Source organism: Fopius arisanus, unplaced genomic scaffold (genome assembly GCF_000806365.1).
Source record: "Fopius arisanus strain USDA-PBARC FA_bdor unplaced genomic scaffold, ASM80636v1 scaffold00060, whole genome shotgun sequence".
Lineage (NCBI taxonomy): Eukaryota > Metazoa > Arthropoda > Insecta > Hymenoptera > Braconidae > Fopius > Fopius arisanus.
Window position 1 is genome coordinate 263,201 of NW_011887799.1, and position 24,039 is coordinate 287,239.

Below are 24,039 nucleotides of genomic sequence, written 5' to 3' on the forward strand. Positions count from 1 at the left end.
TTTTTAGAAATGGACGAAATTTTAATGTTAGGCTGACGTAATTTTTTGAATGCTAGCACTGAAAAATGAATTAATTAGTAGATGAATTAACGATACGAAAATTAATGAAGTGGAGATGATATATTTTAAAATTGATGATATATTATAATCGATGATATATTTTTAAATTCGTTATGTAAATTGTCTCTCAATGAAATATTGACAATCAAAGACCAGGAGCTGATGGAATAATCGTTCAATAAAAATATTTAGCTGAACACGAGGTCCAACACAATGAATGCCCTATTCGATGAGAATCGATTGCTACCAATCAGTTGCTTCATTGCTTCATTTATCTTCACAGTTTGATTTTTCCCCTCTGCTTTATATCGTTGATATGAAATTCGTGGCTAATTTACGCAGGCAAGAAACCGGTTGTGGGTTGGATGAGAGGAGATCCAGCATGTGTATTGAACGTTGGTAGGCCACCCATACCCAACACCATCGCGTGTTCAAGCTCAATTTCGTATTCATTAAATTCCCCATTAGCCAACCAATGGGCTGTTCCCAAAATCACTACTCCTTCACTCCAACACCCTAATCCCTTTTTGCGCAAATTCATCCTCAGGTGATAACGCTCTTATCTGTATTTTTATCTTATTTTGATATTTTTATGGTTGATATGTAGAACCCAGAAATCGTCTCACCAGTAAAACCGCCTAATTGCCAAAACAGACGTCTTTTTCAAAATTAAATCATCGCATTTTTCATTTTCATTCTGTCCAATATTATATATCATACAAAAAAAAATGGAAAAACGGTACTTGCGCGTCTGTGTTGGTAAGGCGATGATATATTTTAAAATTATTAAAGATATGTTCGAGCATAATCAGTGAATTCATCTGTACTAATTGTGATTAATGGCGATTTACAGGAATTAAAGGAGAGCTTCAACTACGGCCTGTTTTGTCCGCCAGTAAACGGAAAAGCTGGAAAATTTCTGGACGAGGAACGCCGCCTTGGGGATTATCCCTTCAACGGACCAGTCGGCTACTTGGAGGTAAAATAAATGCTCTTCTCGCATGCCATTAATATTTTTTAAGAGTACAAAATCGCATCATCAACAGACCCTAATTTACGGGGGAGTGAGGAACTCTCTAGATCTTCAACCGCTTCAGACAAGAATCATTTCATTATAATTAATTGAAGGGGTAATTTAAATGAAAGTATTTATTTTATTCCTATTCATTGATCCCAAAGATGAATTACTCTCGTTTAACTTTATCTCTTCGTTTACGACAATTGGATGGAACATGGACCCCCTACCTTGAATCACTTTTATTGACCATTGTCAATACGTTATGAAATTTATTTCCACCGAGTCTGTACTTGCAAAAAGAAAGGGTCTCCCTAAAAGAAGATTTCATGCTTTGAACATTGTAGACATTCGAGTCACGTACAAGGAAGCCCTCATAGGGTCTCCAAGGCTTCCTGCAACCCTTGTTCAATAAATAAGACGAAGAGACCGAAGAACCTTCGTATCTGCATCATAAACAATACGACCTCTCCCGGAATACTGATCCAGAATGGAGACAAAAAATTGTAGTCATAATAAAAGCGAGGAGGAGAATATTGGGATTGAAAATGTCAATTTCACTGTCACGGATTCGCAAATATCAGCGACAACGTGGATAGACTATTTCGATTTACCACTCCACCTGCAGATAAAAAAATGATTAAAATTACTAGTTTAATTGAAACTTTTTTTTCTGTACTTGCAAAAAGAACTGCTGCAAGAGTATGCAATGCAAGGATTCATGGCTTTAACACAATTTTTTCTCTTATTTCTTGTTTCAACATAATTTTTCGCAATGGAAAATAACCGATGTGGTGATTAGACTTAATAAGTTAGGAACTCCTAGTTAATGCATTCATAAAATAAATTGCTACTCAGAAAAAATTCATGCAAGTCATAATTTGTCTGAATATGGATTAGACTAATGAAGACAGCTCTTAAGAAAGTGGCTAGTCTTCACTTACTATGTACATTCCGGAAATTGACCGATTTATTAACATGACATTAAACTTTATTTATCGTTGCGCACACCATATTCCGGGTAATGCAGATTATTGAGGAAAAAAATTAGATTGTTCCCTTTGAAAGCTTCAATCGTTCCAAATATTAATAATTAATGATGATTAATGAATATTGATGAATCTCCAAACGAAAATCACTTTTTCTACAATAAAAGGTTTCTCGTGAAGTTTTTTTTTTAATTTCTATCGCTAATATCACTCGCCTAATAACACATTCCCACCCTGACGGAGGCTCTCGGGTACGACCCTCGTGTTCATCGAACGCAAAAACGACAGAAACAAATATCCCGCCAGGTTAACGAGTTCTAGACGCACCGCTTCACCGCGGTTTCTTGCGTAACCACTGCTATACACTTAGTGTCCATCTCTCATTCTCTCTCTCCATTGCTCGTTCACATTATTCACCGAACCGTTAGAATCGCTGAGCTTGCTGGATGAGACAAGAGCAAAGGAGAATGGGAAATATGAAATCCGATAGGAATTGTCGATAGCCGATATCGTCACGATACACCAAACACACGATGAATTCTATAGAATTCCACTTATGCGCCAGCTTAAATCCATTATTATTATACGAGCCATTCACACGTTTACTATTATGGTTGTTCCACTAGCCATCGTTGGCCATTGTTGCCCATTGTTGTTCAATATCAATCGAGTCCATGCCATAGATTACTCAGTGGATTCAAGGAGGAAATTAACTTAATAACCATTTTTCTTCCATTCATTCAATGGAATGCTATTATTGGACGACATTGAAAAATTCAGCTACTGACCCTTTCCCCCTTATCTCGAATTCTATAATTTAGTTTCAACAATTAACAGGAATTAAATTAATAGAAATTGCAGTTCAATGTGGACTACAGGAACTTTGTGATTAATTTTGTTTCAGCTGAAATACAAGAGACGGGTCTACAAGATGCTTCACCTCGACGAGAAGCAGCTCAAGGCGATGCACACGAGAACAAACCTGAGGAGGTTACTGGAGTATGTAGCCAATAGTCAAGTCGAGAAGATAGCTAAAATGTGTAGCAAGGGATTGGATCCTAATTTCCACTGCCAGGAAACTGGAGGTAAAGTACAATAACAGTTTAAACAAATGACATTGAACATTTATACCGAATGAAGTTATAAAATTACGCGAGTGTCCACTTCTTATCCCGGAAGCCATGGCATTACCCGTCAATAATTTCCATTCAATCATCATTCAATAACGAATCCCTCAAAATTGCTTCTGGAAACCAGAAATTACCGGAAATCGCTAATTTTCTCCAAGCATAATTATTCCAACATGAGCACAAGTTGGCGCCTGTTCGTTCTAACAGGTTTCATGGAAAACCCGATGCAGCGATGATTCATACTTTTACAGTTATTAAAAATAGAATTTAGTGCCGGTGGAATTCCGTTGAAATATTGAATAGATGAATTACCAATTAAAATGAACGTTTAATTTTCAGAAACTCCGTTGACCCTAGCGACAGCACTGAAAAAACCATCAAAAGTGATAATAGCTCTGGTTAACGGTGGTGCCCTATTGGACTATCGAACAAAAGAGGGTCTCACGGCGATGCACCGTGCCGTCGAGAGGAACAGCCTCGAGGCCGTTAAGACTCTACTTGAGCTCGGTGCAAGTCCAAATTACAAAGACACCAAAGGTCTAACTCCTCTCTACTACAGTGTCATTTATAAGACAGATCCAATGCTGTGTGAAACACTTCTCCATGATCATGCGACAATTGGTGCTCAGGATCTTCAGGGATGGCAGGAGGTTCATCAGGCATGCCGTAACAATCTCGTACAACACCTTGATCATCTTCTTTTTTACGGTGCCGACATGAACGCCCGCAATGCATCAGGAAATACACCGCTCCATGTGTGCGCTGTCAACAACACTGATGCATCTTGCATACGCCAGTTACTGTTCCGTGGAGCTCAAAAGGACAGCTTGAATTATGCGAATCAAACCCCCTACCAGGTTGCTGTAATTGCTGGTAACATGGAGCTGGCGGAAGTTATCAAGAATTATCAGCTTGAAGAAGTCGGTGAGTGATGAAACAAAAATAATCATTGATCATCAACAACTTTTTATTATCGTAGAGAACCATCGCGGTTCTTTTGTGCTTCAGCTTTGAATGTTACGTAGAATAGTTTTTACAGCCATTAATTATGAACGATTGAATATTACTGGGTGGCAAATGACTGAATTATTTTCAACCCAATGGATGGAACTGGTGGAGTTTCATAGCTTTCTTAAAAATAATTTCCGCTCAGAAAAAAAAAACAAGAATTTCGTGTTAATTTTTCAGTTAATCGATGTATTCTATATTCTAACTGTCCAGAACAACAGGAATTCATCCAAAAAATGATAACAGAAACAGTCGACTCTTGAATGACGAATAACAGAAAATAATGATAAGAATTCCGATCTCTTGAGGCATTATTTCCTTCAAAAATTTCATCACCTAGAGCAATTCTAAGCTCAGATGTCTAATCATCCCAACAAAATCCCCATAAAACAACAACAATATTTCCCTCGAGCCTCGAATTATCATTCTTCACCGTTGTACTCGAGTACAAAAGAATATACGAAAACAACCTCTAAATAATGCAATTGTACGTTACGGCAAATGCCGTTACTCGCGCTCCCTTTCAACGGTGCCCATCCTCCTTTCTAGCTTCACCGAGGAATCCTCCTTCTTCAACATCCTCACCCTGACGTTGACGTACGGAGACCCCAAGTATCTCCGTAGATACCTTTTAACCGATACTCGAGGGCATTCCACCTCCTTACCTCAGGGTCAATTTACTTTTTCACTGTAATAAACTACATATCCTCTGCATGCATCAGAAAGCTTGGGCATGAAAGCACGTGCACGCTTTTAGCATACTCGTTAGATGTTCATTAGAGCGTTTTATCCTAATTGAACTTCAGTTAAAAACGTTTTGACTCCGTTCTTCATTCCGAAAAATAGAAAATAAGTGAACATATCCAACGAAGAATCTAATACGGAGATCCTGACGCAATGAGCCGGTTACCCTCGAAGCTATTTCGATCGATACCAATCGATACCTGATATCTAATGTTTTGGTGGTGATGGTTGGGTTACACGTCATTTCCATAGTTAATGAGCAATCTTAAAATGATGCAAATGTATCTTTAATAATTCAAAGAATGCGATGTATATATGTTGATAACAAAGGGATAAAGAGGCAACGGAAAATCCAGTGAGATAAAGACTAATAATAAGAATAATTTCCTCCGCCCCTGTACCTACCCCAAGCCCCCGTATACATTGCTAGCATTGTATCCTCTTTGATAAAACATTAATAATAGTAATAATGATGATGACAACGTAAAAACCGCGTACGAGACTGTGGGATATGTGTGTGTGGGTGGGTGTGTGTGTGTGTGCTTCACCGCTTCGTAAATAAAAGCCACTAACAGAGTAATTTATCGTCGTTGTGCTAATGATACGTTAATATTGATTACCATTATATATTTTTGTATGACAACACGCGTCGGTGTGCGTGGGTAATTCTTTTTATTTACTTATTCGTTTATCTTGTTTTTCATTTTTCCCTGAGTCTTGGAGTGTACGTAGTATTGATTACCTTGAGTACAAGTAAATGTGATAAATAAAGAGATGAGGAGGTAGAGAGGGAGAGAGAGAAAGAGAGAGAGAGAAGTGACGGAAATAAAAAAAGGCAACATGCAAGTGAGAATGGGTGATAAATTAATGTGTGTGTGATATATTGAGAGAGGTCAAATAGTCTGAATGTCAAGGCGCCAGGTATATCGATCAATTCGATTAAATATTCCAACGAAATACCAGGCAAATTGTCAAGCCAAGTGACTAAGCAAGTACTTCCATCCCTTTGTAAGGCTATAAGGCTAAGTAATCCTTTATTTACTTACCCTTGCAACCTCGAATTTTACAGTACCATTTAAAGGACCACCACGCTACAACCCGAAGAGACGATCAGTTGCATTTGGTGGAATGACAACAAGCTGTTCAGCAAGTAATTTGGGGACACTCACGAGGATACCCTCGGCCATTGACACACCCTGTGGTACATTAACAAGAACAATATCTGTTGATCAGTACTCATCATCAGCAACACTCAGTAGACTGCCCATTAGTGAAATAAGCAATACCAGCAGTTTGAGTAGGACAACCTCCACTGATAATCGTAACTCATGTGCATCGATCAGTCGAGTTATCGAGCATTATGCTGGAATGAGCGAAACACATCACAGCAGTTTAAATCGTGTACCGTCCATTGAATCAAACCGACCTGAATGTGGAAATTTACAGAGAATACCGTCCGAACAGCAGTTATCAGGGGTTAAGGGACATCAGTTGAATACAGGGATCAGCAGAAATGAACATCTGCAAAATAATATAAATCGATTGCCGTCCGAATATCAAACGCCAGCATTGAGGGATCCAAATCCGAGGTAAGCATGAAATGTCTTTGCCGAAGAGCTTTAAAAAATGAGGAAATAGAGGCAGCAATTGAATCCGATTAATGGTCAAGTTAAAGAGGAAAATCGAGTATTTCACATATCGCATTTTAATTATCATTGTTACTGATGACCCAAATTGGATCAATCGGCGTACCGTATCTGTGTTATTTCCAGTTGATAAAAAAATCATGATTAGATTGACGGGTTAGCTAGTCCATTCGGCAAAGGCACTTTACGCTTTGCCTCTTGTTGACACATATCATCAACGATTAAATCACCTTTCAAGATCACCAAATGTCGAGCACTATCAAAACTTGAGAATAGAGGGTTTGACGAGACTCCAGGAGCATCGTATCGAGCTTCAGCACAGACTTGATATCCACGGTCGTACCATGGATATGCCACCGTCACCATCTCCAAGCAGTAGAAGTCTAGCACCATTCAGCTCAGCCAGCTCCAGCATGTCTGAAGGTAGCAATCAGCCGTCCGGTGAGGACTCTGCCAGCATCGTCACAGGTACACACAAGTCCTTTATTCATTTTTTTTTTTCAATTAAAAACAGAATAACTTGGTTGGGATTAAATGAACAGAGTACAACGTGATGTGCTGGAGGATGTCGTAACCATCACCACCAAACGAGCGAGTACCATGATAACTTTTTGAATATTTATAACAGAGTGTGATCGACATTAACTATTTATCAATGGGATGTTGTGGTGATTATATGTTTCCAGTTAATATCGCGTTCATTTCTCATTTTCATCTTCAGTGTTGCCCTGCGTCATACGTGTCTTAGACCTTTTTTTATCATCAATGTTTCGTTATTTCAAAGGATTATTAGTACTCTTCTTTCTCATAGATCTATGCTACTTTCATATTCCTCATAATTCATCACTGGTCATCTATCAAGATAAATGATAAAATCATTAGTCAGAAATGATTAAATACGATATTCATTGATCCATTATAACTCAAGGCTGTTTAAAGCATGTTTACGCAGTATTCCATGCAGAATTAAATTAGCCATTTATTTATTCATCTAATCATGAGTTTTCGCGTTTTTAGAGTTGGGTTTAGCCCAATGTGAAGCCATCGTGCAAAAACAGTCTCCGATTACGTTAAAATAATAAATTTACTCGAGTTTGCTTAATACTTTCTTCATAACCCTTGATATTATATTATTATTTTCTACCCCCCATCATTATTATTCTTTAAATAAATTTATTGATTTATCCCCTTTTTACATTGTAGATAAAAGCCTGGGCGACACAGCATCGGACGTCATTAGCGACAGCTCGGGTGTCGGTACATCGCAGTCAGACACGACAAACTCACTCTCCATTCCTGGGACAACGGTTGTCTGCGTTGAGAGTTATAGCAGTGGAATTGCTGGACATCTGGCCATCAACCAGGGCGACATTCTTGAAGGTAAAATTCATTCAGTGGAAAAAGACTATTAATTCCTGTAATTCTTATTGAAAGGTGGAAAGGTATAGAATAAGTTGGAGTACAATTCCCTGTAACCGTTGTTCGATCCGCGACATCGATTCCAGCAATTTTAATCACTGTAATTTGCCGAGTTGATATTTCAATGGTATAAAAAAAAAATTTTTCTTCCTCCCTATTTTTCTATCAGTCACTGGAGCGACAGATTGTGGACTGCTGGAGGGCGTGCTCCGGGGTCAAGGGACAGGACTATTTCCCGCTCATTGCGTCCAAGAAGTGAGGCTTCGACATACCAATATTCCATTGGGCCACCAGCTGGCCCGTGAGGGTCGCAACAGAGTCCTGGGACGAAGGGAGTCCCAGCACAAATATTTCGCCACGGCGCCGAGATTAAAGAAGCCGTAAGTAAAATAATTATGTTTAATTCACATTACGGCGCGCTATTAGGCATTGTATGGAATTTTAGTATAACAAATCGCGAAAATACGCACGAAGGGGAATATATTAATTTACGATGTGTATTAAATGAATTTTAATTACAAAAATTGGAGGCAGTAATAATTTTTAAACTCAATTGAAACTCAGCTGAATTTCCTATGATTATGAAAGGAGTACTTAGAAATCCACAAAAATTAAAATTTCTATCCTCTACAGAGTTTCGATGTGCAGTGTGACATCGGAACCCCGCACGGTAATCCTCCACCGTTCTAGAAAGGGATTCGGTTTCATTTTACGCGGTGCAAAAACGACACCATCAAATTTCCTAGGACTAACCCCAGCAGCTCAGTACCTCGACGACGTCAGTCCCGGAGGTGTTGCTGACTTGGCAGGCCTTCGCAAGGGCGATTTTTTAATACAAATAAATAGCGAAGATGTGACGACAGCTTCTCACGAACATGTAGTTGATCTAATAAGAAAATCAGGGGAATTAGTGAGAATGACAGTAGTCTCTCCAGTGGTGAGTCTTCCAAATTCACAATCGGCAGCAGCTCTGCCGACTAGTCAACCAAATCAAAGGCAGTACGCAACATTGCCAAGAAAAGGTAGCAATAATGTGCCGATGAGTGGTACCCTGGGCCGGTCTCCAGCCCCAATGCCACCAAGAAGAGATCCTAAGACAACTCTGAGTGTTGGACGAGCTCGTGCACGTTCCATGGTGGCAGGACTTGAGGGTGGGGGAGAAAAGGATGACCGAGATGATATTGGTTCGACTGGAGGTAAATCCAGCAGCGCTGAATCCATTCACATGCCTCAGGGCACATCAACAGGACCAAATACTGGGCAAAATACGCCTGTTCAGCCCAGAACTGCCAGCATTAGATCTCGCCCCACATCCAGCAGAATTACAGCTGCTGAACTTCAGGTAAGTAAATTGAATAATTAGTCAATGGAATATGATATGAATTCTTTCAACGGATCAACTCAGTGAAATTTGGCACGAACACGTGATATGCGCTTATCCATTCATCCGCAATGTTCACGAATGTTCGCCTCGTGCACGGATATTTGAGACTCGAGCATCTGCATTGCTTCGATTACAGGAATTGTTTCAACGGCAGCAGGGAAGTGTCACCAGCCAGTATGGCAACACCATGAGTTCTCACTTTCAGAGTGGCACGACTACCAAGTCACATCCGTCATCACCAGCTAAAACGGGAAGGGTCTACGCTAGCGTCGCTGAGATGAAACGAAAGGGCAAAGTAAGATTCTAAGAGCGTTGAATTTTTTTTATTTTTTATATCTATTGTTGACTGGAGGTGTTCAGGGAGGAATTTCGGCCAATGGTTTATAATCCTTTGATCACTCATAATCCGTACTTCTGTCTTTCATTTTTTTTCACCAATTTAATACGAGAAACATATCAAATCTTTGAATTCAAGCGAAGTAGCGAAAATTTCATGAATTCCTTTTGCGAATCTAATTTTACTCGTCAGAGATAACTTTAGTCTGATAATAAAGTTTCTCTTGCAGCGCAAGCCATAATTCTCAACATCTTTTACACGGGGCAATTCGCATCCTAAGAATTGTAGGACTGCCACAGGCGAGACTATTTATTTGCGACATATTTAAAATTCAAACAACTATATTTTTCAAACAAAGGCAATCTGCTTCCGTGAGTTTTCACCATAAATCAAATTATTTCCATAAATTTACACAATAAAACAAACTCTGCACTCCCTATCGGTTGTTTTTACCACTTTCATTGGTCATTTAAGTGTCAGTGAACGAATAAAAATAAATTAGAAGAGTGGTAAAACGAGAGACGTTGAATATAAAATTATCGTTAGTTGCCTGATTATCGGGGGACTAATCTTTTACAGAAAAAAATCGAGAAATCTTTTTTATAGGCAATAAAATCTACGAACAAGGCTTCTTGATGATTCCTGGAAATAGTTATTACCCAGATAATTCAACATTCAACAAACTAAGTTATTCTAACTCATAATTGTTTCATTGCCTCTATACGAACTCAAAGTGTAAATCAATTAAAGGATATGTCGAGTTTTAACATTCACCCACTTTGGCTAGCGTTTCCCATGGTTTCCCCACATCGTCGGTCGCATTGAAAAAAAATACACTCCTCCATATTCAATCGAGAAATTACTATTTAATTTATTACTCAGCGAAATTTTTAATACCAACTGAAAATTATAATTGATTAGTGAGAATATCAAAATGTGAAAACCAATTAGTGATATGAGTGCTCAAAGTGTATGAAACATTCTATTAGATTACTACCTTCACATTTCATTCTTTCTGTTGGTGTTGGTAACGATAATTCGCTAATTGTTGATAATACTATACAATGAAGTCTGTACAATGCTTGGCAGGAGAAGGTTTTCCCATATCGCCTTCTATTTGAGAATAATTCTATTTTATAAACAGCGGAAAATCCAGCAATAATTGCTGACTAATAGACGCTCTTAGGCTCTCAAAGAACGACTAGGTTTTTTTTTATGGAAAATGATGTGCACGTTACTCTGGTAATGGTTCGCCTGTCTGCATGTTTTGTTATAGTGCTCACGAAAATCCAGGGTTTACGACACGATTCAGCTCAATTATGGCCAGAAGGAGGAGGACTACTTGTATTACTGATTGAATTATTCATTGTAAATTTACAGAGCCTCAGAATTCTTAGAATGATACATCAGGTGACTAGTGAACAGAAACATAAATGAATGGAGAGTGTAGATACGTGTGAGAAATTTGTATTGACTTGTCCGAAAATAATTTTCATAGGAATTCACATAGAAGTTGTAGATATTTGCCATAGAGAAACATTTCTACATCTTGAATTCTTGTATAAACCGAAATTCCATTCCAAATCCATCAGAATGTCTATAAATGTCATCATTCCATGTAATTTCCTGTCATATTTTCTGGAAGAAGCCTTTAAACAAATTTTTCATGCGTAATACCAAGAACTTCAGAAGATCGAATCTTAACACAATTGCAATTATACACGATGGCTTATCCTTCACGCTTCGTGTAACCACTGACTTTGAAAGATTAAAAAAAAGACATTCAACTAAACCTCATCCTCATCAAAATGACACACACCTGGAAAAAAAAACAGATTATTTATAATGGCAGATCCACAAAAAGAGCACGCAATACTCGTGAAGTGTTACACGTAGAGAAGAATGATCAATTAATATGGAAATGCAATTAATTTACAGTCAAGCTCCAGAGTGCGCTTCTTCGGTGGTCTGGGCGGGGGTTCTGATCTCCATCGCGACTTCCACAGCACTCCAGATCTTAATATTCAAGGACAATCGGCAGTACTTGCTCCTAAGGGGCATCGCAGTCAGGAGGATGTGAATGCTCTCGGTGGTAGGAATGGTTTACCACCACCCAATCATCCTCCACCACCTCCACCAGTCGGTCAAGTTATTAAAGTCAATATTGGTGCCAATGTACCAGATGTTGTTACTCCAGCCTCAGTGTATGATAACATGGCGCATATACAACAAGTCAAAGGTATTCCTCTCTATTCCATATACTTCTAACTAATTACACTTCTATAATGAAATTGCATAGATTAAACTGAAAATCCGAGCACACGCTCTTCACCACAACATTTCTACCTGAAACATTCAAAGAACTTTTCCAGTAATTCTCAAATCTCTCAACAAAAACTGTTTCAAAAGTGAAAATAAATGATCAACACTTGGAAAGTGCGAATAGCGTGGCGAAATGCCATTGGTATTAGTTGGCTACTCTAAAAGCCCTATCAGAACATAACTTTAACATCCCACGAGTAATATTCTCTGTGTCCCCATTAGAATTGGCCGCAGCATCACTGGAGAGTAATTACGGTGTAATGTCGAGCTTCCGCCCCTCAAACAGTGCAAAACTCTACGCCTCCCCGGAAGACATGAAAACCGTTGGCTATCGCTCGCACAGTTTGCCAGTGAATTCATCGAGATCGCATCTCCGAAAGTCCCACAGTCTCCGAACTCCCAATAATACGACATTCAAACCATCGAATGGCCAACAACAGGCAAATGGTGTGGGTAGTTCAAACAATGGCTCAATGAATGGCAACACGGGTAATCAGTACGCCCAACCATTAAAGACCAATCGAAGCCACAGTATGACAGGTGGTCGTGAATCAAAGAAAAAAACAATCTCCACAAGTTCATCTGCCACTAATCTGTCAGGCGCAGCTGTACCCCCAATCCCTGAGCCCGACTACAGTCTGTCAGAGTCTGAAAACGATGAGGATGACGAGGAGTTTGAAATGGGAGAGGCAGAAATAGCCAAGGAACTCGAAAAAGCAGCAGCACGCGAGAAATTAGAGTCAACAAGGGAAACCTCTGGGAATTCTAATGCATCTGGAAGTAGCTCATCAGGCAGCAGTTCCCTCCCTCACTCATTCAGTGTCGAAGAAATTCAAAAAGTCAGAACTCAGTTAAAATCCTCGAAGAGTCATCCCAATGAATTTCTCCTGAGCCAACAGACTCAGCAATTAGTGGAAGACGGTGACAACAGCTCGAGTGGTGTGAGCTCTGATCAGGATGTACCAGTTGGCCCTCCAACAGGCTTCGATGATACATCGAGAAATGATAATGCCCAGCCAATAGTCACTGACAAGGAGAACAACTCTAAACGAATGAATTACAGCAGTGGAATGCTCACGAGGCATGCCGTTAGTCTTGCCCAATTACCACCCCCCATTGAAGCTGACACTGAAGATCAGAATAACGATTTATTCGTACCACCACCACCCGAATTTAATGCCGGACCATCCGGCAATGGGGATAATGAGCTTGTTTTTGCACCACCCCCACAATTCTCTGATAATCGACAGCAGCAAAATCGTGTTAAAATTATTGGAGCGATACCAAAGGTCGGGAACAATCAGGTCAAACCACCCACGGGACGTTTGCACAGCCAGTAAACAACTGAAATACAAAAAATCAGTGCGTAGAATCTATATTTTTACTCCCTTCCATTGACTTTCATTCACCAATTGAGACATTGAAAAATTACTCTTCGGTCAATCCGGCCTAAATAAACCGAAAAAAAATAATGGAGAAACCATTAACTATCATGCGTAGCTCTAAGTCATTATTGATCCATTCAGTAACGAAAAATGCGCATGATCGTCTCATAAGTACGTGAGTAAAATAAGATACTTGTTTTGTAATTCTTCCGTTCTTTTTTCTATATTTCTACCCAAATCAATACCTTCTTAATCACTGTAATATTGGAAACAAGAGTAGTGCACTTGTATTTATTATTGAGAACGAAGAAGAAATGAAAGAAGATGCTGGAAAAAAAATGGAGTTCTTATTAATATCAGTGTAGCTTGATAATCAGTGTTGTTAAAAAAAAATAAAACAGAAAAAATGAGTAAAATACAGGTGGAGCTGTGCAGAGTCCCAATGATTGACTTTCCACCACTGTGTCCTAGCTTCATCGATGATTTGTCGATTAAACGTATCAACAACTCACGTTGCATCCTCTTTTAAGTAATTTACATTAATTTTCTTGTAACTAGAATACTACTACTGCTCAAAAGCCTAATGTAAATCTACTCACAAAGTCATTAGAGATTGTTGATAATTTTAACAATGTATTATTAGTTCTTATTAGTTTGTTATAAGTTGCAATTGATACGAGAAACGAAGATAATCGCGAATGAATGTTGGCAAATAATAATGATGAGAAAATTGCACCCACCATAATCGACTTGTAAGATAGATCGTATTCCTTCCATTTCTCGATAATGAAAGCAACCGGGCATCTCTGGGAAACTGAGGTTTTAGATATTCCCAATTGTTTATCGACTTTAAATGATAAATTATAAACAAACAAAAGAATTGAACGATCAAGATATGTCTCGAAAGTGTTATCATTAAGATGTTCTTACCGCAATTCATTTTATTGTATATAAAGACAGATATTTCCTGTGGCTATCGTGGGTGATATTTTTTCGGTGTAGAATGATTTTCTTTTCTGAAATAAGGAGAGTAAGCTGAAACCTCTAGGCTTTCCCTCCCGATAACAGTATAACTACAATTGTATATATAACCATTGCTACATATTTGAAATATCGATTTTCATTAATTAGAAAAAAAATAGTTGTTAAGAGATAATAAATGATGAAAATGTTTCCATTAAACAACGTCCTTCCTAATGAAATCGTTTCTTAATGCCTTTTGCAAAAATGACAAGTAAAAAAGATAAACAAATACAATATGAATGATGAATCATTGAATTTAAATATTTACACAAAGTACCCGAGTATTAAAGTAAGTCGCTGCGCATGAGAACTCGTTGTAGAATTCATTCAAAGATAGATGTCGATATAGAAATACTTGATGCAACAGCAAAATAAAAAAAAAACATTGTAATTTAATTCTAGAATCAAATTCTTCCCAGTCACGTCAGTATACATCACCAAAAGCTATGAGAAGAAAAATAAAATGATACATAAATGTATTAAAATCACTTCCAGGTAATCTGTAGTTACTTCAGTTTTTCCTTTTATTTCGCTCGTTTGTGATTACTCCGAGCTCTATTGTGCGATAGCGAGATGAAAAATATATAGTTGCAACATTCCTGCCAAAAGTATAATGTAATAATAATATATCGAAATTGAAAAAGAGACAAAACGTTAAAAAATGATAACACGTGAAAATGAACTTATACTGTATCAATATCATTTTTTTGTCAAATGTTTTTTTTTCAAAATTCCACATTACACCATTAATAGGAAATAAAAGGTAAAAAAAATCGGTTCCCCATATAGAATTCAATATACTACATTATAAATATACATAGGCAAATGAATGTTTGAAACGTTGAACAAAAAAAAACTAATTGAAAACAATTTGATAAATGAATGCGAGATATACAAGTGAAAATCTATTTATATGAAGCACTCGTTCTTTTATTTGGATTTCTTATCAGCTAAATATACGAATTTACAAAGTTTTTTTCGTTTTGTACAATTGTTCACCTCGTTTTACTACTTTTTGAGGTAGGTATACCAGTAATCATAAATGAGATAAATTACCACATGAATAACGACATCGTCATGACGTAAATTGATCTCTTGGATTGACGAACAATTAAAAATCACACCAGAATTCATCATGAATACTCAATACGAATATTATAATCACGTAAATCCATACCTCCGTACCGTACCTCCTATTCTTTCCAATTAAAATGACTGTTAATGTCTTTTGTATCATAGTTGATTGTACTGTGCATTACGTGATAAATGCATTTTTGGACGATGAATAATAACTGATCATGTTCACGTTTTACTATTTATTTATTCATTCATTTTTATTCTTCCTAAATACTTTCTAATTATAAGCGTATTTCTGGAGAGCCTGGAGATGGACTAGGAGCATGTCTTTCTGTGGACCGAGGGCTATGAATATCCAAGCTACAACAGCTAATGCGTCCTTCGCAAGGATTATCGTTTTCCAGGTGATTAATTCATCGGAAGTGATGATTACTGTGCTATTTTCCTATGAATTAAATGACGCGTCTTTTAATTCAAATAAGGTACTTATGTGGATAGATTAATGATCTCACCTCGACCATTCCCGTGTCGTTGCTCATTCGATAATGCAATAATGTTAGTTTGTCGTCAAACTTCAGAGTCACTTGATGTAGACAGAAGACTGTAATATACAAGGGAATCGCTAAAAATGGTTTGCAATGATTTATATAGATTTCTCGGAAGTGATCCCACTCCATACGCGCCAGATCAAACCTGGTGGATAAAATAGAGAAAATTATAAAAATATTCTGGCTACACATTCTATATTTTCCGAATAATGAAACATACTTATCAAATGCGGAGACAATACTCATGGCAACGAGAAACGAAAACAAATTCGTATAAATTTCCCCTATTATGGAATAATCGATGACGGATTCGCGGAACAATTCCGAAAGCGTGTGCATCTGTAGGAAAGTCAAAAATTAAATGACTGGAACAATTTTGATTCGTAATAATCATAAAGTCCGTGATAATCTTTCTACACCCACGAAAAGAAAGTGCATAAGTGCCATTCCAGCGAGAAGACCTTGATAAATTAGCCCTGCGTTCCGCCATGCCTTTTGCGCCAATATCGCGACTTTTATCGGATGTGTAATAGCTCCCCCAGTATCAGGATCCCGTCGACCTCGGGCAATACGATCTCCAGGAATCTTGACTGCACTGAAGCCATTTCTTCCTTGCACATAAATCGTATCTGTAGTTAACTGTGGAAGAGGCGCTGATTCTTCATACTGGAGACGTGCATTCTCCTGAGATTTCCTCAGTATCTCTGTAATCGGCAATTCATCTCTAACATCAGTGGAATCATCTAACAACAGTAAAAGGATACCTCTGAATAGACCAGAAAATTTCGATAAATCGTTGATTCATCTGAAGAAATAAATCCCTATCGTAATTGTATTTAGTCGAAAAACCCACCAAAAAAAATCGACATTTCGATTTTTGAAATAATTTATTATACATTATTTATGCTTGATTTATCGTTTTGATGGACATACCTTTGCTACGAATTTTTCGCCTCCTCTTCTTCTTACTACCAGCACTGGCACTGCTATCAGTTTGATTCCTCGACGTTCTCATTGACTTCAAAGTATCCCTATCCTCATCAGGGTTCTCTTCATGGCTTTCCCCAGCCTTCGAAATACTTTTTTCTTCTCTGTGCACTCGTCTTTTCGATTTTCGGCGTTTGCCCTGGTTCGATGGAGTTTCATACCTCTCCTCGATTTCGCCTGCGAGATCAGAACGATCGGGCGGATTTTCGTCTGATCTCTCTGGATCAGTTGAGCCTCCTCTGATGTAGTTGGAGATCGCAGTCTTGTTATTATCTTCCTCACTATCACTGTCATTTCGCAAGCTCCTAACGTGTCGCGGCAATTTCCTGTTTGTCGATCTCGATTTAGACCCTCGTATTTCTTCACGATTGCCCCGAGGGTTCGGGGATTCAATGTTGAAACTGTCGTCCGGTGTTTTATCTTGATTTATGTGACCCCTGCTTGGTTTACGATCCTCAGATCTCTTTCTGTAGTCCATTCATATGAAGGGATTTTGTTGACTATTGTACAGACAATGCACTGCCGTTGCAATGTGATGAAAGCCTGCACTAGCAACTGCATGTCTATTTCTTAGCAACCGATAGGGCTGTTTGTTGTGGTGAAGAATCTACTTGACGACGGAATTTATAACATTGACATTGAGGGGTACTGAAGGTTTGAGGAATCACACAATCGATTAATTCACTCGGTTATTATTAATCAATCTAAGTTGGTAAAATGATGAAAAAATGTTCGTTAACTGTATAAATTGTTTAAATTTATTAATATTTGTATAATATAGTATCTATTCACTAATTACAAATGATCCAAGAGTGAATAATTGAATCGCGAATTGCTATGGTTCAATCCATTCGATTAAAAAACAAATGCATTGCTGGATTTTCATAAAATACAATCTCATACATTAGAACGTTTCTCACAAGCATGAATATTTTCAATTGTATTTGTACGATTGTTTGTTTCAGATATGTACTGGTCAGTACCTATTGTATTTCCAATACTCTATTTATTGCGTTTTCGTAATAATATTCGCAATTACTTCCTATCCATAATTGATGCAGTGATTAATATTAAATATGACGATATATAGGTACACTAGCGGTTCAAAGCGATTCGTTCATAATCGGATGTGTAATGGATTCAGTAATGCAGAAATTTATGCAGTTGTTCCTGCAATTTTTATTCTTTGTCATAATCCTGTAGTCAGATAAAAAGAATTTTCAATATAGCAGGAATTGCCATTTGTCGTACTATAGTAAACTCTCGTTAGCTACGGAAAAATACGATTTTTAAAATTTTGATTTTGTCGCCTGATCTTTAAGTTTAACGCAAGAAAATTCACGGAACCGGATTGTTAACGGGAGTCCACTGTACGTATGAAATAACTGGTAATGACTAATGAGCAAAATAAAGAGAACTGTTGCAGTTGGTAAACGATCCTGAATTATTATAAAAAGTCAGAAGTAGTTGATTGAAAATAGCATAGTAGAAGATTTCTCACATAAAACATTTGATTATAAATTTTCATGATTCAACATCAGTTTTGTAAAAAAGATACTAACAAACCGTAAAACAATTTTTTTAACTCTTCGAAGAGAAATAGTCCTATCGCGAATTAACGAATGTAGGGGCCGTAAAAAAAGCAAAATAAACAATTGATTTTGCTCCACCTTTTTCAACATTAGGTCCAATTAATTTATATTCACTATCAATGATCGGGTGTTGTACAGAAAAATGTCAAATGTACAATTTAACTCGTTCCGAAGGGAATAATTATATTCTCATGATCTTCAATTTGTTCGATATGTGATACGAAATCGAAATCTCAGACACCGAAAAAGTCAATAATGCATCGGTCTAATACAAAAACTGCTATTATAAAAATAAAATTATATATTCTATACATAAATTTATGAACGTATATTTTTCTATATACATGTGTATATCGCATGCTAATCATATGTTCAATATACATAAAAATTTAGATATATCTGTTTCAATTTATTTACATGATAATAATGGCATAAAAATTTTCCTTACGCGTTTAAAAATTTAATAACTCAGCATTCGAATGACGAAAAGCCATACTATTCGTCACGCGATTAAATCGTCCTGAAAAAAAATGCTTTTTTTGTATATTTCGTTTTCTCTGTCACGCAATTAAACTCAATGAATATATGCATTTTATTTCCCAGCAGGGGACAGAGGAAATGTTGCGAAATTGATTGAACAGTTCAGGCCTGAATTCGTTAAATGTAACAAGTCGATGTTTCATATTATGTTGAGTACGAAAATAAGTTTTACAAATGATAAAGTTGAAGAATTTAACGAAACAGATATTTTACATTTTTTTAATAAATAATTGACTTGTCCATCATGTATTGCTTATTAAAATAGCATGAAAAATTAATAGACATTTTTTGCATAAGCTCTAATCAATTTGCATCAATAAACACGTCCGAAACCCTAACTATTCCCTTAATGCGATAAACTTCCCTTGATATTTCTCCATATTTCAGAGATAAATTAGTAATCAACGAAAATGTCAAACACGATTCATTACATTTCAACTTTTCATTACAAAATAGTTTTTCTCAGTGAAGAAGCTTAGCTGCTCCCCATTTGCAAGAGCCAAGTACAACAATCTCCAAAAATTCGTTGCACAATAATCGACAAATACGATTCAAATTTCGAGTTCACGTAGAAAAAAATGCTCATGATAAAATACTCACCAAAAACTTGTAGAAGCAAAAATGCATTTGCTTTTTCCAACTGTATCACACGTCCGTATCTTAAAAATATGGTTTTTGGTCCATTACAAAATATTGCTATTCAATTTTAGTAAAAATGTGACATTTCAAGTCATAAAGAGCATCATTCATTTAGAAAGGCGTTTCCAGAAAAATTGATTAAAATACAATGCACTCAACATTTCTTTTATCTCTGGAGAAAATACTGCGATTGTGGAAGAGGAAGGGACAAATGAAGGAAAACAGCCGTTTAGGACATTTCGTCTGTCCGTTTTCGCTCTTCCTCCACACGCTGCCTCGTGCGATTGAAGGCCTCAGTTTTCAGAAAATCGACAGTTTTGTAGACTGTTGAGTTTGGTGGTGACTGAGCAGGTGGTAATGCCGCATTTGCAAAATTCTCAGTTGCACCGAGATCCAAGTCTAGATACTGGAGTACTACTAAACGTCGATTGGACGCAGGAATAAAAGTGTTGTGATCCTGGTAGTAATAAATTTCCTCCTTGTCATCTTGCATATTGTTGTCCTCGTCGGAAGTCGAGTGATGTCTGTTTCCATGTCCATGAGAAGGTGGAGTTGGACTTGGAGCTGCTCGCAATTTGCTTCTCCCTGGAGGTGATGCCAACTGCAGAGGTCCTGTGTATAGATGTGTATGATTGATGGATTATATGGAGAAAAATTGGAATTTAACCGATAGATAAAGCATGAGACTAAAATACGTTACCATCAATAACAGGTTTGCTGGAAGCTGGTTTCAACTTTCGATTGATGCAAGGTGGTTCAGCAGGTGAATGCTCAGCTGAACTCATATCCGGCATATTGAGAATAGGTCCTGGTGACGGTTCATTACTAATTATGGAAGTTGAATCACTCGTCTTCCTACCAGGCTTCAATTGTCTGTAAACAACTGGTGGTTGAGTAGCAGTACTTGCTGCATTACTGGAGGAATCCCTGATGAGTGGACTGGGAAGATTTGAGTACGTTGCAGTGGTAGAGCTCTCAGAGTGTGGACTAGAGGGCTCATCGTCATGGAAATCATATCGAAAGATTCTGTCATCGACAGTCGATGGAGCAGCATTGCTGTAGCAGTGTCTCGAAGGTCGCCCAGAAGTTCCAGTGGATTCACTCATTCCAGGCTGATGAGATCGTGGAAAATCGTACGTTTCATCCGTAACAACAGCAGTGGCAGGTGTCGTAGGTGCTGATGTACCTGGGGTTGCTGGAGTATTTGGTTTTGAACTCTCAGTAGAGCCATCAAGATTCAAATAATTATGTCCTGGATTTTCTGGAAGCATATGAAGTGGCTTGGGTGGTCTCGGAGGCACTGGAAATGTCTCGTCAGGTGGTGGAGCGGCTGAATCAACAATTCTCAATTTTCCAAAACGTTTTCTCACACTCCACGAACCAATTTCCGCGTCTCCAGAGCTTTGAGAGGGTCGCGATTCCCCGGAAGACGGAAATGTCTCCCAGTTGACACTCGGAACTGGTGCTGTCCACTCATCATCAGTGAAAACACTCTCAGCATCTGTTGTTGGTGATCTTGGTGGAGATGGGGCTAATCTTCGAGGTGCATCATAATGTTCTGGTCCCTGACCCATTCCCGAACTTAGAGAGCTCGTATCGTTTAATCTCTTTCCTGATATGCACTCACTTATCGGTATGTATGGACCTGAGATTGTACTCGTTGGAGATATTGGTGGTGATTCTTGGGACTCGAAAGGAAATAACTGTTGTTCCTCGTCCTGGGTGTACGCTTTTAAACTACACACTTGACAAACAGCATCCACCCATTTGTTCATGTCTGCTTCGGATTCTGCCACCAAGTAGTAAATTCTCTTTGGTGTTTTAATATTGAACATGTATTGGTACTTTTGTTTGCGATTTTCAAATCTTAAACCAGCATCAACCTAATCATACAGGACGATAATTAGGACTTTGTCAGTTACTTTCAATGTTTTGGCAATTTTCAATACTTTCGAATTTGCAAGAAATAATGGAAAACACGAAATATTCCACTACCGTACTATTAAAAAATTGACGTTCAGGCATTTACTACGCTTCAGTGCAATAGTCAAATTTTTCCTCGACTTTTCCACTAGATATTTTCTATAGTGAGATGCTTTAATAATTGATAACACGAGGAAAAGTCGGTTCTCGTGTTAGATTTGATCACTTCCCTTTAAAGTTTCTTTCAATTCTGTCTTTCAATTCAAGAGCTGTAGCTAGAATTCTCCTGAATCATAATAAGGTGAAGGACCTCTTATCATACATCAATATCTTGCGATCTGACAAAGGCGACTGAAAAACTTCCCATCACTCCCCTCCATTATTAAGAATCCTTTATTATGAAAAACCTCAACTCTTCTGTTAATCCAAATTTGTTCCATTCTCCTCGCCAATTTCACACGTATAAGTTAATTAATGAAAAAGTCATTCACAGACGCAAATACACGAGTGAACAATGATAACTTTCTAGGACTCCAAAGTCCATTTTTGTGACATTCAAGTCGAATGCGCTATTTCAAATTTGTTACAATCCCTTTGTCACCCATATTAAACCTTGATCACAATCACACAAAAATTCGATACTAAGGAACATAAACTAGCTAATCACATACCTGTTCGCACTGATCGAGATCGATATGTCCCTTGAGTTTCCTGCATCTTCGATCAGTATAATACTCCAGAAAATACTGTCCAGGCAATTCTCCACTGTGTCGCAGGGCAAACCATCGTTTTCGCCATCTCTGCAACCGAAAAATGATAAAGTAAGCCCAATAAATTAATGAACAGGAACAGGATGTAATGCAGGCAATAGGAATTGAGGTTAGAACATTAGGAAGATCATCTCTGACAGGAGGAAATGAATTTTGATGAGTGTTACTGGAATCTTACTAATGGCTATGATTCAGGGCTAATGATCATAGGTATAATCATAACATAAAGTAGACTGGACATGAATAAACTAATAATGAATGTACCAGAGTAATACACACCGCTCGCCAGCGTTTGGTAGGTGGTGATTTAATGAGCCAACCCTCGTGAACTATTTCCTGGGATGTTTTCAGCACCTCCATGCTCTTTGTATTGTGTATGACTTAATAAATTAATCTCAAGCATACATTGACCCATGACAGCTCACTGGATGACGGGAACATCTTCATGACCACAATACTCTTATCAATTTTGGCATGTCACTGTCAGATATCCATCAATATTTCACTGATCAGGCAGCGATGAACATGAAAATATCATCCGCGTCATGCGTGATATCAAGACCCGAGTTACCATCCGACGTGTACTGTATGATACCCCCGTAACCACTGGTTTATTTTCTACTTTGTCATGTAGGGAATGGTATACATATTTACTTCAATTGCCTGTGCCAATTGGTGTTATTGTGGGGAAATATGAGTAACCAGTCGTCAGCCAAAGGCAACTAGATTTGATGATGTGGCGCATGCGCAATATTCCACCGAATGGCGGCGTTAGATTCGGCTATTTCATTGGGGTAAATTTACTCGCAATCCTTGTATTCCTCATTCTCCTTATATATAAAGGAGGGCATAATGGCTAGCGCTGAAAAATCGAATTGAAGAAAATCGAAATCGAATGAAGACAAGCTCTGGCACGATCAACGACAGATGGCGTAGTTGAGGAAAAGAGTGTTAAGGCCAAGGTGGAGGGATTTTTGCCCGACATGTCCCTAGGAAATTCCCCAGAAAAAAAGCGTTTTACGGGGACATAAATGCCAGTCCTTGTAGACCCTCAAAAAATATCATCGTAGGGTCAATAGCTAGATAATTATTTTTACCGGGCCGGTAATTAGGTCTCAGGGGTGGGAAATTGAGGAATGAACGTGTAATTTCGTTGAAAGAAACCCCCTAGATTTCACTAAGATGAATTCTCCAATGATCGTTTTGGGAAAAATATGGCGGCTCAATCACTCCGGCAAAAAACACTCCCCACAATTTACACATCATTTTTCAATTTCGGAGAGGCAAAAATGAGTTTCACGGCAGAAGTGATCAAGAGCGAACGAAGGAGGGGCACTTTTGGGCGAGTAATATCCCAATGGGGGGAATATGAAAATCGAGGAGGTATTTACGGACATTTAAAAATTCAAAATTTTCGAAAAAGTATCAGGGGAGCATGAAAATCGAGGAGGTATTCACTGAAATTGAAAAATTCAAAATTTTCAAAAAAGTATCAGGGGAG

General features: G+C 38.0%; 3 protein-coding genes across 12 annotated transcripts in view; 1 reads left to right on the forward strand and 2 right to left on the reverse strand.

Annotated features, from left to right (window-relative positions):
* The window catches only part of Prosap (prosap), a 100,512-nt gene extending 84,745 nt beyond the window's left edge, over positions 1-15,767 (forward strand). For 5 of the 8 annotated variants that reach the window (XM_011308485.1, XM_011308489.1, XM_011308486.1 and 2 more), the window contains 11 exons: positions 914-1,039; positions 2,969-3,149; positions 3,534-4,118; positions 6,016-6,535; positions 6,831-7,060; positions 7,796-7,972; positions 8,181-8,391; positions 8,645-9,353; positions 9,532-9,690; positions 11,671-11,971; positions 12,277-15,767. In XM_011308485.1, the coding sequence (XP_011306787.1) occupies positions 914-1,039; positions 2,969-3,149; positions 3,534-4,118; positions 6,016-6,535; positions 6,831-7,060; positions 7,796-7,972; positions 8,181-8,391; positions 8,645-9,353; positions 9,532-9,690; positions 11,671-11,971; positions 12,277-13,394 (4,317 nt within the window). In that variant the 3' untranslated portion in view covers positions 13,395-15,767. The remainder of the gene's footprint in view (positions 1-913; positions 1,040-2,968; positions 3,150-3,533; positions 4,119-6,015; positions 6,536-6,830; positions 7,061-7,795; positions 7,973-8,180; positions 8,392-8,644; positions 9,354-9,531; positions 9,691-11,670; positions 11,972-12,276) is intronic. The other 3 variants (XM_011308491.1, XM_011308492.1, XM_011308490.1) reach the window with 2 other exon arrangements.
* LOC105268708 (uncharacterized) lies at positions 15,371-17,712 on the reverse strand. Its single transcript, XM_011308484.1, has 5 exons — positions 17,021-17,712; positions 16,511-16,830; positions 16,308-16,426; positions 16,052-16,232; positions 15,371-15,984 (listed from the first exon to the last, which is right to left on the reverse strand). Exons 1-5 carry the CDS (start codon positions 17,550-17,552, stop codon positions 15,817-15,819), a joined length of 1,320 nt encoding a protein of 439 aa, XP_011306786.1. The 5' UTR covers positions 17,553-17,712; the 3' UTR covers positions 15,371-15,816.
* A 222-nt stretch (positions 17,713-17,934) lies between these two features.
* dos (daughter of sevenless) lies at positions 17,935-23,240 on the reverse strand. 3 transcript variants are annotated; one of them, XR_892361.1, is made up of 5 exons: positions 22,803-23,240; positions 22,440-22,568; positions 20,546-21,728; positions 19,807-20,457; positions 17,935-19,186 (listed from the first exon to the last, which is right to left on the reverse strand). XR_892361.1 is itself a non-coding variant. In XM_011308494.1 (4 exons), the coding sequence occupies exons 1-4, from the start codon at positions 22,896-22,898 to the stop codon at positions 20,075-20,077; spliced, it is 1,776 nt and encodes a 591-aa protein (XP_011306796.1). In that variant the 5' UTR covers positions 22,899-23,240; the 3' UTR covers positions 17,935-20,074. The 3 variants fall into 3 exon arrangements, 2 of the variants coding, with proteins under 2 accessions (XP_011306796.1, XP_011306795.1); XM_011308494.1 differs by having other exon boundaries at positions 17,935-20,457; positions 22,818-23,240; XM_011308493.1 differs by having other exon boundaries at positions 17,935-20,457.
* Positions 23,241-24,039: the final 799 nt, after the last annotated feature.

Excerpts from the sequence above, each read along its gene's own strand:
- LOC105268708 (XM_011308484.1), bottom strand. The coding sequence starts at position 17,552 with ATGGACTACAGAAAGAGATCTGAGGATCGTAAACCAAGCAGGGGTCAC. Across the intron at positions 16,831-17,020 it reads GCGAAAAATTCGTAGCAAAG|ATGATTCCACTGATGTTAGA; the intron begins GTATGTCCATCA and ends TACTGTTGTTAG. Across the intron at positions 15,985-16,051 it reads ACGACACGGGAATGGTCGAG|GAAAATAGCACAGTAATCAT; the intron begins GTGAGATCATTA and ends TTTAATTCATAG.
- dos (XM_011308493.1), bottom strand. The coding sequence starts at position 22,898 with ATGGAGGTGCTGAAAACATCCCAGGAAATAGTTCACGAGGGTTGGCTC. Across the intron at positions 22,569-22,802 it reads GAGCGGTGTGTATTACTCTG|AGATGGCGAAAACGATGGTT; the intron begins GTACATTCATTA and ends TTTCGGTTGCAG. Across the intron at positions 20,458-20,545 it reads CAGCAAACCTGTTATTGATG|GACCTCTGCAGTTGGCATCA; the intron begins GTAACGTATTTT and ends ATCTATACACAG.